The 15,985-nt window shown below is 52.0% G+C and overlaps 2 protein-coding genes across 2 annotated transcripts; one reads left to right on the top strand and one right to left on the bottom strand.

Moving 5' to 3' along the window:
- Positions 1-8,504: 8,504 nt before the first annotated feature.
- On the top strand, positions 8,505-9,077 carry ENH_00012780 (hypothetical protein, conserved; the record flags this gene model as incomplete). Its single annotated transcript, XM_013578763.1, has 1 exon — positions 8,505-9,077. The coding sequence occupies one exon, from the start codon at positions 8,505-8,507 to the stop codon at positions 9,075-9,077; it is 573 nt and encodes a 190-aa protein (XP_013434217.1).
- Positions 9,078-11,526: 2,449 nt separating this feature from the next.
- On the bottom strand, positions 11,527-14,630 carry ENH_00012770 (hypothetical protein, conserved; the record flags this gene model as incomplete). Its single annotated transcript, XM_013578762.1, is given in 3 exon segments — positions 11,527-12,258; positions 12,264-12,589; positions 13,751-14,630. Coding segments are annotated over 3 exon segments (1,938 nt in total).
- Between the last annotated feature and the right edge of the window lie 1,355 nt (positions 14,631-15,985).

The raw sequence follows: 15,985 nt of genomic DNA, 5'->3' as shown, positions 1-15,985 counted from the left end.
TCAAGACAAGTGGAATCAAACACACAAAACTGCGCACAGCCAGCAGCTGCAGCAGCAGCAGCAGCAGCAGCAGCAGCAGCAGGAACAGCAGCAGCAGCAGCAGCAGCATACCCTGTCCAGTGGTCCACTGGCGTCGCGAGCTGCTGAGTTGCCTTCTCAGTTCCTTCTGTCTGTACACTCCACGCTGCAGTTTAGTGTGTGCGAATATCCCACTTAGAAGCATCCAAAATCTGTGCCCGAAACCCTAAACCCTACACCCTAAACCCTAAACCCTAAACCCTAAACCCTCGGGAGGTTCCCGCTCATGTCTGCATTTGCTGTGTGCACTGCAGCAGCAAAGCCGTGTTCGCTCATCTCTCGCAGCTCCTTCAGCAGCGGAGGGTCTGGAGATTGGAATCCCTGTCTGGGGTTTAGGGTTTAGGGTTTAGGGTTTAGGGTCTGGCTGTTTGCAAGAACTTCGAGGGTTTGGGGCCCCCTCGAGTGCTCTGGAGGCCTCGAGGCCCCCCTTTGCCCCACAGGGGCTCACAGCCAGCCAGGGGCCCCCGGGGCCCCCCAGGCCCCCAAGGCCCCAGGGGCCCCAGGGGCCCCGGGGGGCCCCAGAGGGGCCCCAGGGGGGCCCCTGGGGGGCCCCTGGGGGGCCCCGGGGGGCCCCAGGGGACCCCAGGGGGCCCCTGCAGGGCCATTATTGGGGGTATTTCTTTGCAATAGCAGCTTTTGGGGCCCATGGGGCCCCCCAGAGGCTTTTGGGGCCTCCTGGGTTTTCACATTATGACCAAATAAATATTTGATAAATAAATAAATAAATAAAGACCAAAAAATGGCCTTAAGGGGGGCTTGGGGCCCCCCTGCTGGCCCCTGGGCCCCACAGATTTGGCCGTGGGGGGCCCCCTGGGCCAAAGTGGAGTTCTGCAATTTAAGAAAAGAAAAATTTAAGTAAGTGAAATGCAAAAATGGTTTAAACAAAAAAGAATTTAATTAAATGAAGTGCAGAAATGATTTATGTTGAAGGCCTGGGCGGGACAGAAGCAGCAAATAAGAGTCTTTAAAAGATTTAATTAAAATATAATTCCCAATTTAAAGTTTGGTTAAAACATTTAATCAAAATATAATTCCAAATCCAATATTTGGTTCAAACATTTAATTAAAATGTAATTCCTAATTAGATATTTCGCGTAGGGCTTTTCCAAATTTGAAGCTGTGAAGCACTTTGTCAATTTTTGGATATTAATTTTTTAATGAAAAATGAAATGCTTTTAGGAAAAGATTCTTTTCTTGAAAAAAGTAAAATGCTTTTAAGAGAAGATTCTTTTTTTGAATAGTAAAGACCTTCAAAAAAGATTTTGTGTTTCCTGGAAAGTTTGGAACTTATACAATGAAAAAGTTAAAAATTCTTTTTTCTGTGTGCCGCTCGTCCTTAGCTGCAAACTTTTCATAAAATAAATTTTCCAAATTATAATGCGGGGCTGTTCTATTTTGAGAATCTAATTTTTAAAAAGTTTATGCAACAATAGTACGAGACGGAGAAATAGTTTGGAAATAAGTTTATGGGAAGTTTTTTTATTTTTAAGGACTTTATTTCCATTTATGGAACGTTTTTTTTTATTTTTAAGAATTTTATTTCCAAGTTTGTGCAGCAACATTGTGACGGAGGCAAACGGAAATTAAGAACAAGATGTTTGAGAAATGCCTTTTTTACAAGAAATATATTTTCAAGTTCTTGCAATAATATTATGACAGAAACAAACAGAATTTGGAAATATAATATTTATTAAGTGCTTTTATTTTCGAGAATTTTATTTGCAAGCTCATGCAATAACATCTTAACAGATGCAAACGGCAAAATGCTCTCATTTTTAAGGATTGCATTTTCAAGTTCATGCACAAACATTATAACAGAGGCAAACAGAATTTTGGGACAAAATGTGTGCACACACTACAAAAAATGCCATTATTTTTAAGAAATATATTTCCAAGTTCATGCACTAAATAGGAATTTTGGCACATAATGTGTATGATAAGTCTTTATTTTTAAGAAATATATTTCACATAATGTGTATGATAAGTCTTTATTTTTAAGAAATATATTTCCAAGTGCATGCACTGGCATTAACAGACAAGCAAACAGGACTTGGAAATAAAATATTTATGAAATGGTTCTGTTCGCAGAGTTGAATTTCCAAACTCATGGGCTAACACTACAGCAAAGGCAAACAGAACTCGAAACACATTTTCTACAAAATGTTTTTAAGAGATATATTTCCGGACATATCTTTTCAAATTCATGAAGTATCGCCACACATAAACAGAAGTTTTCAAAAGTAAAGCAAAAATGGTCCATTTTGAATTTGGAAAAAGCCATTTTTGCCTTCATTTCCTTCATTTGGGAATCACCTTCTGTGCACTTTGGCAAACGCAAGGAAACTCGAACCAGCTTCTGTCTTGTTCGCCGGAATTTGTATTTTAGAAAAATTGCAATTTCTAGACGGTGGAAAACAATTGAAATACTTCAGGCCGGACTCAGATCACTGGCTACAAAGAAAAGGATTTGAATCATCTTGTGTTCTTGTTCTCTGTACATTTTGTGTTTTCTTCTCTGCATTCTATCTAAAATTAACTTTCATTTAATATAATTTGATGAATAAAAGGAGACTTATTGCTTAAGAGGAATAAGATCCAATAAGATCCAGTCCCACTCTGCCGCCTGCCACTGCACCCAAAAGCCCCCCGATGCATGCATGCAAGGGGCTGGAGCTACTCTTACAGAAGCCCCACAGAGCTCAACTGAGGGTTTTGAAATTGTTTTTCTTTTTATTTCAATTTATGTAATTCAGCAATCAAAAAGATCGCGGCTTTGTTGCGGCCACTCCGCAGCCGCGAAGAGCTGCGCCGCGAACTACAGTGGGAAAGAAAAATGGCCTTGAGAGGCACTGCTAATTGCATGCAACACATTTGCACTTCGACCCGCATGCAAAGCACAAAAATGAAAGAATTATAAAGGTGAATAGGCCCTGTAGGCTCTGTAGTCAAGTTAAGCTTTTTGCCATCTGGCAGAACTTCGCATGCTGCGTTTCTGGGACCGCCAAAGCCCAGTTTTTTGAATCTTTTTAGAGGTCTGGGACTTCCAAAGCTAATTATTGACCTTAGAAAATGTTTGTACATCTTTGCATAGTGTTGGGAGTGTTTTCAGGATGGCTAAAAACACTCCCAACACTGTGCAAAGATGTACAAACACTTTCACCAGGATGGCTGGTAACTGACAAGAATGTGGAAGCCAAGCCTTGTTCTCGGCATTTCCATTTCCATTTTGGTCTTTCACATTTCTGTCTTTCATGTTCAGGATCGGATTCATAGTGCAATCTGCACTCCAGTGATTGCCCATCTTTATGACTCCCGCAGAACTATGGGTGAAAGTATATTTAGACTGTCTTTTACTGCATGCAGCTCATCCTGACAGGCCACGAAATACAAAAAACCCTTTTTTGTCTTTTATTGAATAATAGTATAAAATAATGAGCATGCTGATCTGTCTGTACACGCTGGAGTGCATCGGCTTACCTCTTTGCTGACCTGGCGGGTCTTCTAGTACTAGCCCAAGAGGCACTTCTGCCGAGGGGCCCCAACCCTCCCGAGTTCCCAGATTGTGAACATATTACCTTAAAAAATGTAATTTTTGTTAAACCTCTCAACATTTATGTGAGATAGGCTGCTTGGGCACGAATTTCCGTGCAGTTAGCTCGGCTGGGTGCCTCTCTGTGCCTCCTAAACTAAGTACCTAGATTGTAGTGCTATGCTTTCTGAGTGCTCACTGCACTTCATTTCACACGTTATAAAATTGGAAATGAGTTAATTTAAAAGATTAAAAAGGCTGATCACCACTCCCTGCAGCGTTGAGTGCTCAGTTGCATTAGTGGCCTCTCACCAACCGAGGCAAGCCAACTTTGTGGTTCATGTCATTCCAGCTCATAATGCCACTTTTTACTACTCTGGACACATTTTTTCCTTTTTAATGCAATTGATTTTTGATTCCAGGCATCATTTGCTTGAATCCTGACAGCGATATTGATCTTCGCCTCATTTATGCTACTGTGTCCAGCCCCAAAGCGCAAGTGGCTTCATCTTCGTGTGCTCGTGATCTGGCCCCGATCTGGGGCTTTCTTAGACATTTTTTATTTTATTCTCTTAATCTTTGTCTATCTGAAGTGCTCAAAAGCAAGGGCATGCAACAACTTGCTTTCGCTCGATGCCAGTGCTAGACATCAAAGAGAATTGAAACAGTTGCATGAAATGACTTTTTGTCGAGTGCCCCGCTTGTTCTGCAGTTCCGTATGCAGTTATGCGCATTCTACACCTAAAAATAATGTGCAAAGTTGGTGAAGTTTACCAAGTTTTTCGAGCTCAATCGTGTTGTGTACTAGGCGTAAAGTTTGTTTCGAGCTGGGTCCAGCGCGCCTCAGTTCATAGACAAAAAATTCAAGTAATCCCGCGATTCATTCTTGTAGTGCTGTAATAGAATGCGTGCAAAAGCAGGCAAAACGATGTGTGGTTAGTGGTCTTTGTGGAGTTGTACTCTGCATGCATCCATTTCATCCATGGAATTAATTAGCTGGAATCTGCATTATTGCCCGCAGTCAAAGTAGGAAAGAAACGAATACTAAAAAGCATCAGGCAGCTTTATACACTGTGCCATTTTGCTTTTAGTGGAGCATCCCGTGCATGCTTTTTGATAGTTCATCGGGGCTGGATGGGACTGTTCCACTGCCAGGGGGAATCGGAGTATGAAAAATACTACTACTTTTTCACTAAAGGAACCTAAAATTCCTGAATACATGTAATTATGTAATAGCTATCTGGATTGCAGTTTTGTATACGTAAGTGTGCAAAGTTGAGAGCGACAGGCAGCAGAGTAGCGCTCTCTTGCCAACTGCGTAGGCATAACCGGCTTACTCGATTCTACCAGCTCTTATTGAGTTTCTGGATGAAGTAGCTATAGTGTCAGCAGAAAGTAAATACCAAAAGACCAAGCATTTTCGGAAAAGCTTGTTTGTGATGTGGTGAGAAGTTCGCTCAATTTCTTGCCGGCATGCCATCCTCCCTGCCAAGGAAATACAGCATTATGAAATGATGTATACAAGCTTGCGAGACGGTAATAGGAAGTTAGCAAAAGTTTAACCAGCCTTGTCTAAAATATATCTTAAACTTCGGTAGCAGTGGCCTCTCAGGGGCTATTGTCACGAATTGCTGAACAGGTGTAGTCGCCAGGACTACGCAGCATGCATTGAAGATCCAATCAGCTCTAGTCCTCGCCAACAAAGATATTCACACTTTCTTTACAAGAAAGGAGCCACTTGTCGCAGCATTTGGTGCCAATTAGTTTTTCAGCACATACCAGGCGTGAGCGCTCCTTCCAAAAGAGGAATGCGTGTGCTGCGGCTTCAGTCTGACAGAACTGTTATTAATTACCAACAAAAAGGTTCTCTTATCTGCTGAAAGCATATATGCATACTGAAACTTTGTTTTTTGGGGCTTTAGGCACTCTTCACGGAAATCGTGAACAGTAAGCACTTTCGCCTCGGGCCCCAAGAAGCGCAGGTTCCGGAATCCACCTTGCAGCTATTCTCAGCTGCACACCTTACAGTAATATTTTTGTTCATCTTTCGCAATACTAAACTTCTGCATGCTGCGAATACCGGGGGTCACAGTAATGCGTAGTGCTTCTGGGCACTTCGTTGGTGGGTGAATGAATACCAAGCCTGCCTAGGTGCTGAATACTGTTGTACCAGAACCGCCATGGAGTGTGTTTTGCTTAATTCAACAAATTATATTGGAAAGCGGAGAACTTCGCCTTTTTTAGTGTGCGCTGCTGCGGCTTGTGCACGAAGGCCGGCGGGTTCGTTGTTTCGCGGGCAAGTGAGTAGGCATTTTCAGAAACCCAGTTCTTGCATTCGGTAGACTCATGAATTGCTCTAATGCATATTTATATAAATAGTGTTGGCTGAAACGCCTGTCTTGCGCCCCTTTGTATTGGCCAGTATAACAGTTTCCACCCCTTTCCAACGCCTCTCCCGAATCCTGCGAGTATCTGTTGGCTTTTCTTGGCTTTCCTTGGCTCTCCTGGCGATATCAGTCGTTTCCTCTTTTTGAAATGTTTCTCTTAATGTTGTGAGTTGTGTGCCAGTCTCGGGCACTGCCTCTTCTGTGGCGTTAGGATGCACTTAACGGAATAGCAACTAAATTCTGAAAGATACTGTTTCGTTTGCCTGTCATTGTGGCTGTCGCTGATGCCCTCACTTCCACTTGCTAGCTTCTTTCTTCAGCAATTTAGTTGCAATGCGATGCACGGATTCATTTGCTCATGGCGTCAAAAGTGTGTGTAATATTTTATTTTCAGAATTGGCCAGGTTTAGGGGACTTTGCTATTGCATAGGAGTAATGATTTCCGCTACAACACACTTGCAAGAATATAAATTGAAAACGCGTGAATAATATGACTTCCCTGTTAGCTCCACTGGCATTGTTGACCCTTGGAGCCTCAGTGAAGGGAATACTGACTTCCAAACATGCAGCGCGTCTTGCGCAATTGTGGCCAGTTCCTGCAATATATAAATAGGTATATAAAGATGTATATATACAGGCAAATATATATATAAATATATATACATAATATATATAAAAATATATATACATAATAGACCGTGATACTGCCCCAGTTCCCCGCCAACCCAGGCAGCCCTGCACACAGTTTCATAAAGAGAAAAAACCCTCAAAGCCTCCTGTACTATTCTGCACTAAGAGGGTTTTCAGGCCAAGGAGATGAAAACCCAGAAGCTGCAAATAATGCGACAACTCTGCCAGGAAAATGCGCCACACCTCCAGCCCAAATGCATAACTAGAGCGGCGAGAGCTTCCTTAGAGAAAGCGCTGTTACTAAGGAAAGAAACATTCAAGAAACCCCGTTTAGTGATTGTCGAAACTGCGGAAATTGCAAAGTGCTTCTTACTGAAACAGTTGCTGTTTCAGGTGGCTAACTAGTTGAGTGAGTAGCTGCCTTTCTAGCTACTCGGTTAGCCTTATAGCTAGCTAGCTAGCTAGCTAGCTAGCTGCTAACTAGCTCGCTGGGTATCTGGCTGTGTCTGTGCAAATTCATAAACTGCTGCTACTAGGCACTGCTGGTGGACTTTCTCGCCACCAAATGGCCCCCACTTTGCCATTTTTAATCTAAATTGCCTAACAGCAACAGTAGTGGGGTTCGAACCTGCACGGGCGGAGTGCAGCAGAGTTTTAATCCTTACTGAATGAGGCTGTTTGTGGGTTACAGCAGTGACGCGAAGACAGGCAACTTGGCTGGCCACTGCAGCAAACAAAAGCAGCCTTCAGGCCTTAAATAAGCCTTAATGACTCTATAAAGAGGAAATGAAGAATGTACAAACAATGTTTGGAGGCTACTGTTGTTTGCTGCTGCATATGTCGTTTCCGGGGAGTCTGTAGCTCCTGCATGCCTGAGGTGACACCGGCAGTCAAAGCTTCGAGGAAATTTGATACTGTGAAAACATTAAAAGAAAAGAAATGAGTGGGATTATTAATGACTCATTAATTACCCAAACTTGCAAATTGCCAAATCAAGATGTTCACCAGAACCCGAAGCCGCTGGAGCACCACTGGTATCGATGCAGTCTGGACAGCATGAGGGGAACATGTCTAGGGCTGGATATTAGCATTCCGGAGTAAATTCACGAAAAACATTTGTTAAATTGTATTTAATGCATAAGTTTGAATAAAGTTGGACTAGCCAGAGATGGAAATCGACAGACACGGCAACAGGGATGGGTGAACCGCCTAGCTGCCGACGGACGCCACGCCTCCTACTCCAGTTTCTATGTTTGCTTTTGTCTCTTCCTTTCTTTTGCAAAGTTAATAAATACTTATTTAGAAAGAAAGGCCTGCGGGGTTGCCTGGGCTAAACCGAAGCTCACGGCAGCAGCAGCAGCAGCAGCAACAGCAGCAGCAATGGGCAGCACCGGCAGCGAAAGTCGCTGCTGCTGCGGCTCATCCGTGATCGATCGGCGCGCGCTGATCTGCTCTCCTGCTTTTTTCTGCCGCCGCATTTCACAAAACTATTAGCTAAGCAACAAGAATATATTTATATAGACTTCTTTTTATTTTCTGTCTCTGCCGTACAACAACAGTGACCTTCAGTACCTCGTTTTGCCCCCCGGCTTGTCGCTTCATCGGCTGTCTTTGCTGCCCACGTGGGGAGGCAGACCGGCGGTCAGGCAGCAGCAGCAGCAGCAGCAGCCTTCACTTCTAAAGTTTTATTCTTTTTGTCTTTGGCAGCAGACATCTGCTAGCCCGTAAGCAGGCTCAAGGAAACAAAGACACCGGCACGAGCAGCAGCAGAGCTTTTATCCCGCCGCCCGGCCAAAGCAGCTGCAGCAGGAGGATCTGCAGCAGCAGCTGGACTTACTGCAGCAATTGCAAACACCAGAATTAGTTCATTTCTGCTGCTCATGTGCGCTAGCTTTCCCGACCAGCCTCAGGTGTACAGACACCTCGGGGAACCCTCTGCCGAACTTCTCGAGTTAAGCGCACAGGCAGATGGCTCTTCTGCTGAGGGTTCCTACTGCATTCACTTATGGAATCGGCAAGTTGATTTGCTGGACTCCTTCATACTGAGTGTGGAGAGAGAGGCAGCAGCAGCAGCAGCAGCAGCAGCAGCAGCAGCGGGCCGAGGGGCGCTGCCGGGCGGTCAGGCGCAGCCGGAGCCGCGGCCTGTGCTGCTGGGGCCAGGGGCGCAGGCGCAGCAGCAGCTGCTGCCGCAGGAACCGCAGCCACAGCAGCCGCAGCCGCAGCAGCAGCAGCCGCAGCAGCCGCAGCAGCAGCAGCAGCCGCAGCAGCAGCAGCGGCCGCCGCGCCGGCGCACGGGGGCCGCGTTCAAGAGCCGCTCCAGACAATGCAGAAGCAGGCCAAAGTCCAGCAAAGCCAACAGCCCAGCCCCCAGCCCCGCAGCTTCTTTGTGTTCCTCTCAGGCGGAAACTCACATCCCCTCGCCTTCCAGTTCCCCGGACTCTCTTCTGGGTTGACTCATCTTGGGCCGCATGCAAAGCCCCAAAGGAGGGCAAAGTTCACTGGGGGCTCCTTCGGGGGCCCCCAGGGGCCCCCAGGGGCCCCCAGGGGCCCCCAGGAGTCCCCGGGGGGGCCCCGAGGGGTCCCCGGGGGGCCCCCGAGGGGTCCCTGGGGGGCCCCGGAGGGGCCCCCACGCAACACTTGACTTCCGTTGCGCCTTACTTTCGATGCGCGTACTGGCGGAGCCACGGGGGCCCCCAAAGGCACGCTGGGGGGCCCCAGGGGGCCCCCGAGAAGCCCGTGGCTGGCCAAGACACAAAGTGGGCCTAAAGAGGCCTTGGGCGTTTTCTTCGGGACACAAACAAACAAATATATATCCTGTTTGTCAGGGTTTGAGGCTCTCCTAGTTTAGTTCTTTCTCAAGTTCAAGGGGGCCCCAGCACAAGGCTTCTGGGGCCCCCAGAAAAGGGGTCTGGGGGCCCCCGCCCTACACAAAACAAAGAGAGGAGTAAGAGACAGCCCCACCGGCTTTACGCAGCGCGAGTTCTTTCGAAAGAAGCCGACACAAGGAGTCTCTCCCTCAGAGCCTGCTGCCCTTGGCCTCACCTGGTGGCCCCCGGGGGGCCCCTGGGGTTCGCCGGCGGGGCTTCCCTGGGGGGCCGCCGGGGGGCCCCACAGAAGCCCGAGGGGCCCCCGAGGGGCCCCCGAGGGGCCCCACAGGAGCCCGGGGGGCCCCGGGGCCGCGCTAGTCCCGCAGGGAGTCTTTGACGCGCCTTCCGAAGCCGCAGGGGCGGGCAGGGGGCCCTCGGGGCCCCCAGGGGGCCCCCTGGGGGCCCCCTGGGGGCCCCCAGGGGGCCCCCGGGGGCCCTTTAGGCGAAGCGCATGGGGCCCCGCGAAGCCCCGCTAGGCCTATTGGAGGGCAGCGGGAAGTCTCCGGTGCCATTGAGTCATATGTGTCTTCCCAGGGCTAGCAACTGTAGACCCGTCTCGCAGCCTGCTCCTGCTACAAGCAGCAGCAGCAGCAGCAGCAGCAGCAGCAGCAGCCACAGCAGCAGCAGTTACGGCAGGCCCAGTGCGCCTCTGCCGCCCCGCTGCATTCGCAATGGGGCCTGACTTTGAGTTTGGCTCCTTTAAAACAGCTTGATAATTTCGTCCGTCTACGCTTTGCTGCTGCTGCTGCTGCTGCTGCTGCTGCAACTGTGGCCGCTGCTGCCGGTGCTTAGCTGTCGCTGCTGCTGCTGTTGCCTCTGCGGCTGCTGCTGCTGCTGCACTCTAGTTCTTATTTCTTTGTGGCTGCCCCGTCCTCGCTGTTTTTAATTTGGGTGGTTTCCTGTTTGTTGCGCTGAGGGCATTCCCAGCAAGTGCTGGAAAACCACCGCGGCAAATATAGGCAAATTAATGGCTAGCTAGCTGGCTAGCTAGCTATTTAGCTAGCCAGCTGGCTGGCTGGCGGACGAGCCAGCTAGCTAGCTAGCTAGGCTGGGGTCTAGCTGGGCAGCTAGCTCGCCAGCCACCACTGCTTCGGTGGCTGGTTCCAGCTAGCTGCAGAGACGGGCCGAGGAATACTAACAATGGGCTTGGCTGGCCGGCAGCTTTCCGGCCAGTAGCTAGCCGCCGAGCAAGCCAGCTAGCTGGTCAGCTAGCCAGCTAGCTGGCTAGCTAGCCAGCTAGCTGGTCGTTTGAGCCAGCTAGCTTGCCAGGGGGCTGGAGCGCCTTGGGCCCGGCGCAGGACCCTTACGGCGCCGTACTATTCGTCTAGCTGTACAACTTGGCGTCTGTCAAAGCTATGGCTGCTGCTGCTGCTGCTGCTGCTGCTGCTGCTGTTGCTGCAGATGAAATGTACGTACATATGATGACCAACATGCAATATTACGGCGCATGCACTCCGCCAAAGAAAGCAACGGTCCCTAGTGACTGCAGGGAGAGGGCGAGCTCGCTGCTGCTGTTGCTGCTGCTGCACTGCGAAGGACTTTCGCTGCAGCACTCAGCGGCAGCAGCAGCTGCTGCAGTTGCTGCTGCCCCTGCTGTTCAACGTTTTTCGAGTTAATGATGTACATGCAGCCCCCGCCGAGGCTGCATGCAGCAGGCACAAATAATGCTGCTGCTGCTGTTGCTGCTGCTGCAGCAACAGCGCATCTGTTCGCCTCTTGGTCTTTCTGTCCATTCCTTTATTTAGTCGCTCATCTTCTCTGTCTTCTTCCTTTTTCTCTCTTTGCCTTTGGCACTCAGCGCTCCTGAAGCTGCCAAAACCAAACCAAAGGGCCACCTGCTGCTCCTGCTGCAGCAGCTGCTGCTGCTGCTGTAGTGGGAGCCACATCCATTGGGAACCAGCTGCTGCAGCGCTGTTCTAGTTGCTGGCTATGCAGTTGCTGCCACTGCCGCTTGTTGCAGCAGCAAGGCCTGCCGTGCCGCCGCAGCTGCTGCTGTTGCTGTTGCTGTTGTTGCTGTTGCTGCTGCTGCTGCTGCTCAGTAGATGTAGGCAGAGTAGACCCCACAGGCAATGCCCAGGAGCAGCAGCAGCACTGCAGCAGGCCCGACGATTTCCTTTTCCTCGAATCTTGGGACAGCAGCACAGGCGCCAGCAATGGCAGTGGTGGCGCAGCAGCCGTTGGTGACCGCGAGAGCAGCAATTAGGAAAAAGTAAAGAGCAAAAGAATTAAAAAAGGGATGTTCCACGAAGACAGTGCCGAGAACAAAGAAGATTCCCAGCAGCGGCCGCAGCAGCACCAGCAGCAGCAGCGCGCGGCGGGAGAGCCGCAGCCAGCGGAGCCTGGGGTGTCTCGACAGGTCCGGCAGCGCCTTTCCCACGAAGTCCCCCATGCAAAACACTCCAAATAATATTATATATTGTTCATTTGCTGCACTTTTGCTGCTGCTGCTCCAGCCAATTGGCCCCACCCGCGGGTACAAGTGCATGCTCACAGCCAGCGTGAAGAACACGCTGAACAAGTACGGCCAGCTGGCAGCAGCAACGTGCCGCCAGCCGCGCGACGGCAGCGTGCTCTCGTCGATCTCCCCTGCTGCTGCTGCTGCTGCTGCTGCTGCTGCTGCTGCGGGGGCGCCTTCCGTCTCGGCGCCTTCGGGCTGCAGCCGCCAGAAGCTGCTGCTGCTGCTGCGCGGGCTCGTCAGGCTGCTGCTGCTGCTCCCCGCGCCCTTGCGGATCACCACCAGCTCCTGCGTCCGCGCGTCTCCTGCTGCTCTCACTGCTGCTGCTGCTTCTGCTGCTGCTGCGTGGGTTCCTCTCCACCGCCGCAGGAAACGCTGCCACGCGCTTTGCTGCTGCGGCGGCTGCGGAGCAGCAGCTGCTGCAGCAGAGCACGCGCACGACAGCGACCACACGCCGCACCGCGTCCGGGAGCCCTCCTGCTCTTCCTGTGCTGCTGCTGCTGCTGCTGCTGCTGCTGCTGCCCGCGCGCGCTTCGCCACCCAGTACCGCTGCAGCCCTCCGCGAGCCCACGGCTGCTGCAGCGACGCCAGCAGCAGCACAGCTGACACCAGAGACACCGCTGCACTTGCCCCAAAAACCAGCCTGCAGCAAAAACAGAAGCAGCAGCAGCAGCAGCTCCACGGATGGCGCAGCAAAAACAAAGTGGGGCCTAACGGCCTCTGCTGCTGCGCCTCATGCTGCAGCCAGCTAGCCACTTGCTGCCTGACTACCCAGCGGCTAGCTGCTAGCCAGCGGCTAGCTACGGGTTGGCTAGCTGTGGCCGCCGGCTAGACGCGCCCGCAGCTGGCTGCGCGGCTAGCTGTGCAGCTAGCCATGCAACTAGCCGTGCAGCTAGCCACGCAACTAGCTGTGCAGCTAGCTGTGCAGCTAGCTATGCAGCTAGCTGTGCAGCTAGCTATGCAGCTAGCTGTGCAGCTAGCAATGCAACTAGCTGTGCAGCAAGCTATGCAGCTAGCTGTGCAGCAAGCTATGCAGCTAGCTATGCAGCTAGCTATGCAGCTAGCTGTGCAGCTAGCTGTGCAGCTAGCTGTGCAGCTAGCTGTGCTCACCAGAACATGTGCACGGCTCCTTGATAAGTGGCCAAGTCGAAGAGGTAGCGCGAGGCCACCAAGTTAACTACGAAGGCGACGATGCCGCACACACCCTGACCTGCAGGGAAGCAGCAGCAGCAGCAGCAGCAGCAGCAGCAGCAGGAATGGCAGACGAGCAGCAGCAGGCGGGAAGGCCCAGCAGCAGCAGCTGCCGTGGCGGCCCATCAGCAGCTGCAGAAGCCTTGCAGAAGCGGAACAGACGAGGACTCCCCCCAAGACAACGCAGCAGCAGCAGCAGCAGCGATTCCACAGCAGCGATTCCCCAGCAGCAGCAGCAGCAGCGGCTCCGCAGCAGCAGCAGCTACTCCGCAGCAGCTGCAGCAGCGACTCCGCGGCAGCAGCGGCAGCAGCTGCTTTGCAGCAGCAGCGGCAGCAGCTACTTTGCAGCAGCAGCAGCTACTCCGCAGCACCAGCAGCAATCCCTCAGCAGCAGCAGCAGCGACTCCGCAGCAGCCGCGACTCTGCAGCGGCAGGTGCAGCAGCGATTCAGAGCAGCAGCAGCGAGTCCGCAGCAGCAGCAGCAGCGTCTCCGCAGCAGCAGGTGCAGCAGCTGCTCCGGGGCAGCAGCAGCGGCCGCGCGGCGGCACCAACAGCAGCGGCTCCCGAGCAGCAGCAGCAGCAGCAGCAGCAGCAGCAGGAGCAGCAGACGGACCCATGGAGAAGGAGCCAATGAAGCCAAAGGGGAGGGAGGAGGCGAGGGCAATCGATCCCCCGGAGACGATCCCAGCGCAGACTCCGAAGAGGAGAGCGACGGCGTGGAAGAGGAGGAGGCTTGGGGTGTACGTACACCTGGTGAGCACGAGCGGCAGCAGCGCGGCCAGCGCGGCGTCGCAGAGCACCGCAGAAACCACCAAAGAGGGTTTCATTGCATCAATAAAGAAAATAAATAATAATTGAACAGCAATGCACCCCACTTGGTAAATGCCTAAGACGCTGTTGCCGTAGGGGGCCCCCCCGTAGGCGTGCTGCTCGATGTAGGGCAGCATGCCCAGCAGCGACTGCCAGCACACCAGCGAGGCCACTCCGCAGAAAAGAAAGGTAATAAATCCAAAAGTCACTTCTCGGGGGCCCCCCTGGCGGTCTTTGGGGCTCGGGGGGCCCCCGGGGGGCCCCTCTGCTGCGAGGCTCGCCGCAGCAGCGCGAGCCGCTGCTGCTGCTGCTGCTGCGCGCTGCTGCTGCTGCGCCCCAAGCTGCGGCGGGCTGCTGCTGCACGTCGGCTCAATCGCCACGCTCCGCAGCCCCACGCACAGGCCCTCCGTCTCCATGCTGCTGCTGCTGCTGCTCACGAAACGCTCCCCGCTGCTGCTGCTGCTGCAGCTGCTGCGCGGCCGCTCCGCAGCAGCAGCAGCTGCTGCGGAGATCCCGCAGCAAGCCAGCGGCCGCGGAAACAGCGCCTCCTGGGGATGCAGGGGGGCCCCCAGGGGGGGCCCCTGCGCGGCCGCGGACTTGGGCTGAGAGAGCCCGTGGTGCTGCTGGAGAGGCTTGGCTGCATCGACAGTGGACGAGGTGTGGGCAATTCGAATTTCAACCATTTTAAATCCTCGCAAGAATGCTAAAAAGAAGCAAATGGCTCTCCAAGGAGGCCTTTGAGTGGTCAAGAGGCCCGCTGGAGACACAAACAGCCAGCTGGCGGAGGCCCCAAGGAGCGCAGAGTCCAGGAGAGAAGGCAGAGCCGCCGCCAGGCAGGAAAGAGACACAGAGACGCGCCACCAACTACATCGAGGAGGGTTTGAGAAGTCCCCCGAGGGTTTAGGGTTTAGGGTTTAGGCTTGGAGCCCGTCTTCAAGAACAGCATCTGGGCGACAGACTGAGGGGGACAGAGGCGGCACTGCAAGCCGCGCCGAGACAGAGACTAAAGGCCCCAATTGCCCTTCATGCGATCTAAAGAACAAAAAAGAGACACAAAAAGAGGCAAAACACCCAGTGAAGAGCCGCCGCAAACCCCTGTGTCGCGCAGCGGGGATCCCAGGCGCAACGAAACAGCGGCAGCACATGCAGGTCACGCCGCAGGCTGCCAAAAAGGATACTCCGCAAGTCCCTTAATTTTCCTTCTGTTTTCTTCTAAATGTAAACGGACTTAAAGACTCAAAATGCTAACCCTTGAGCCACAGCCAGAACCAGCAGATTGTGTAGCTGCCCCCACCTGGAGTGGTGGCGGGCACTGGCCTGAAGCGGGCTGGAGTACATTCATTATATTTAATTCCACACGACTCCCTTTTTAGTTTCTCTTCTTAAAAAGCCCATCGGAGACAATTAGTTGCGCTTCGCTTCACTCCAGTGGGCCGGCAGCAGCCGTCGATATCCTGTTGTTACACAGCGCCGCGCAGCTGCCTGCTGCGCTTTGCGCTGTAGCGGCGAGAATAGGGCTGAGAGTGCTTAAGTGGAAAAGAAGCAACATTAGCATCAAAAACCAATTAGGGAGCTTAGTTAGACTGATAAAAGAAAGCAAACAAAACGTTCCGTCGCCGGGACTTGAACCCGGGTCGCGCGGGTGAGAGCCGCGTATCCTAACCACCTAGACTACGACGGATACGGAAGCAGCTCTTCTTCGGCTGCTCCATCTGCCAGTGGCCCCGTGAAACAGAAGGACAGGACACACCGCGGCTCAACGGGTTATCTTTGAAACGGCGGGAGAAACTCTGAAATATAAAGCTTAACGATGAAAAATAGTATTAGTTGCCTGAGTTTCACTCTGGTGGACATATCGCTTTCACTGCCTTCCCTGTTAACGTGGCTTCCCACCATTGCCGCAGTGGACAAGTAATGCGGCCCGGTGGCGTCTGTGGGGAGCCCTCAGGGAATCTTTTTTCTAATAATAATTTTTTTTCGGGGTTTATTTCTTCTCTCCAAGGAACAAAAAAGAGCCAAACAGGCTCTGGGGCGCTGC

This window comes from Eimeria necatrix, genomic scaffold, assembly GCF_000499385.1.
Source record: "Eimeria necatrix Houghton genomic scaffold, Enh_scaff13, whole genome shotgun sequence".
NCBI classification, from domain to species: Eukaryota; Apicomplexa; class Conoidasida; order Eucoccidiorida; family Eimeriidae; genus Eimeria; species Eimeria necatrix.
The sequence above is the reverse complement of the archived record's forward strand: the minus strand, read 5'-3'. Positions and strand labels throughout refer to the sequence as shown.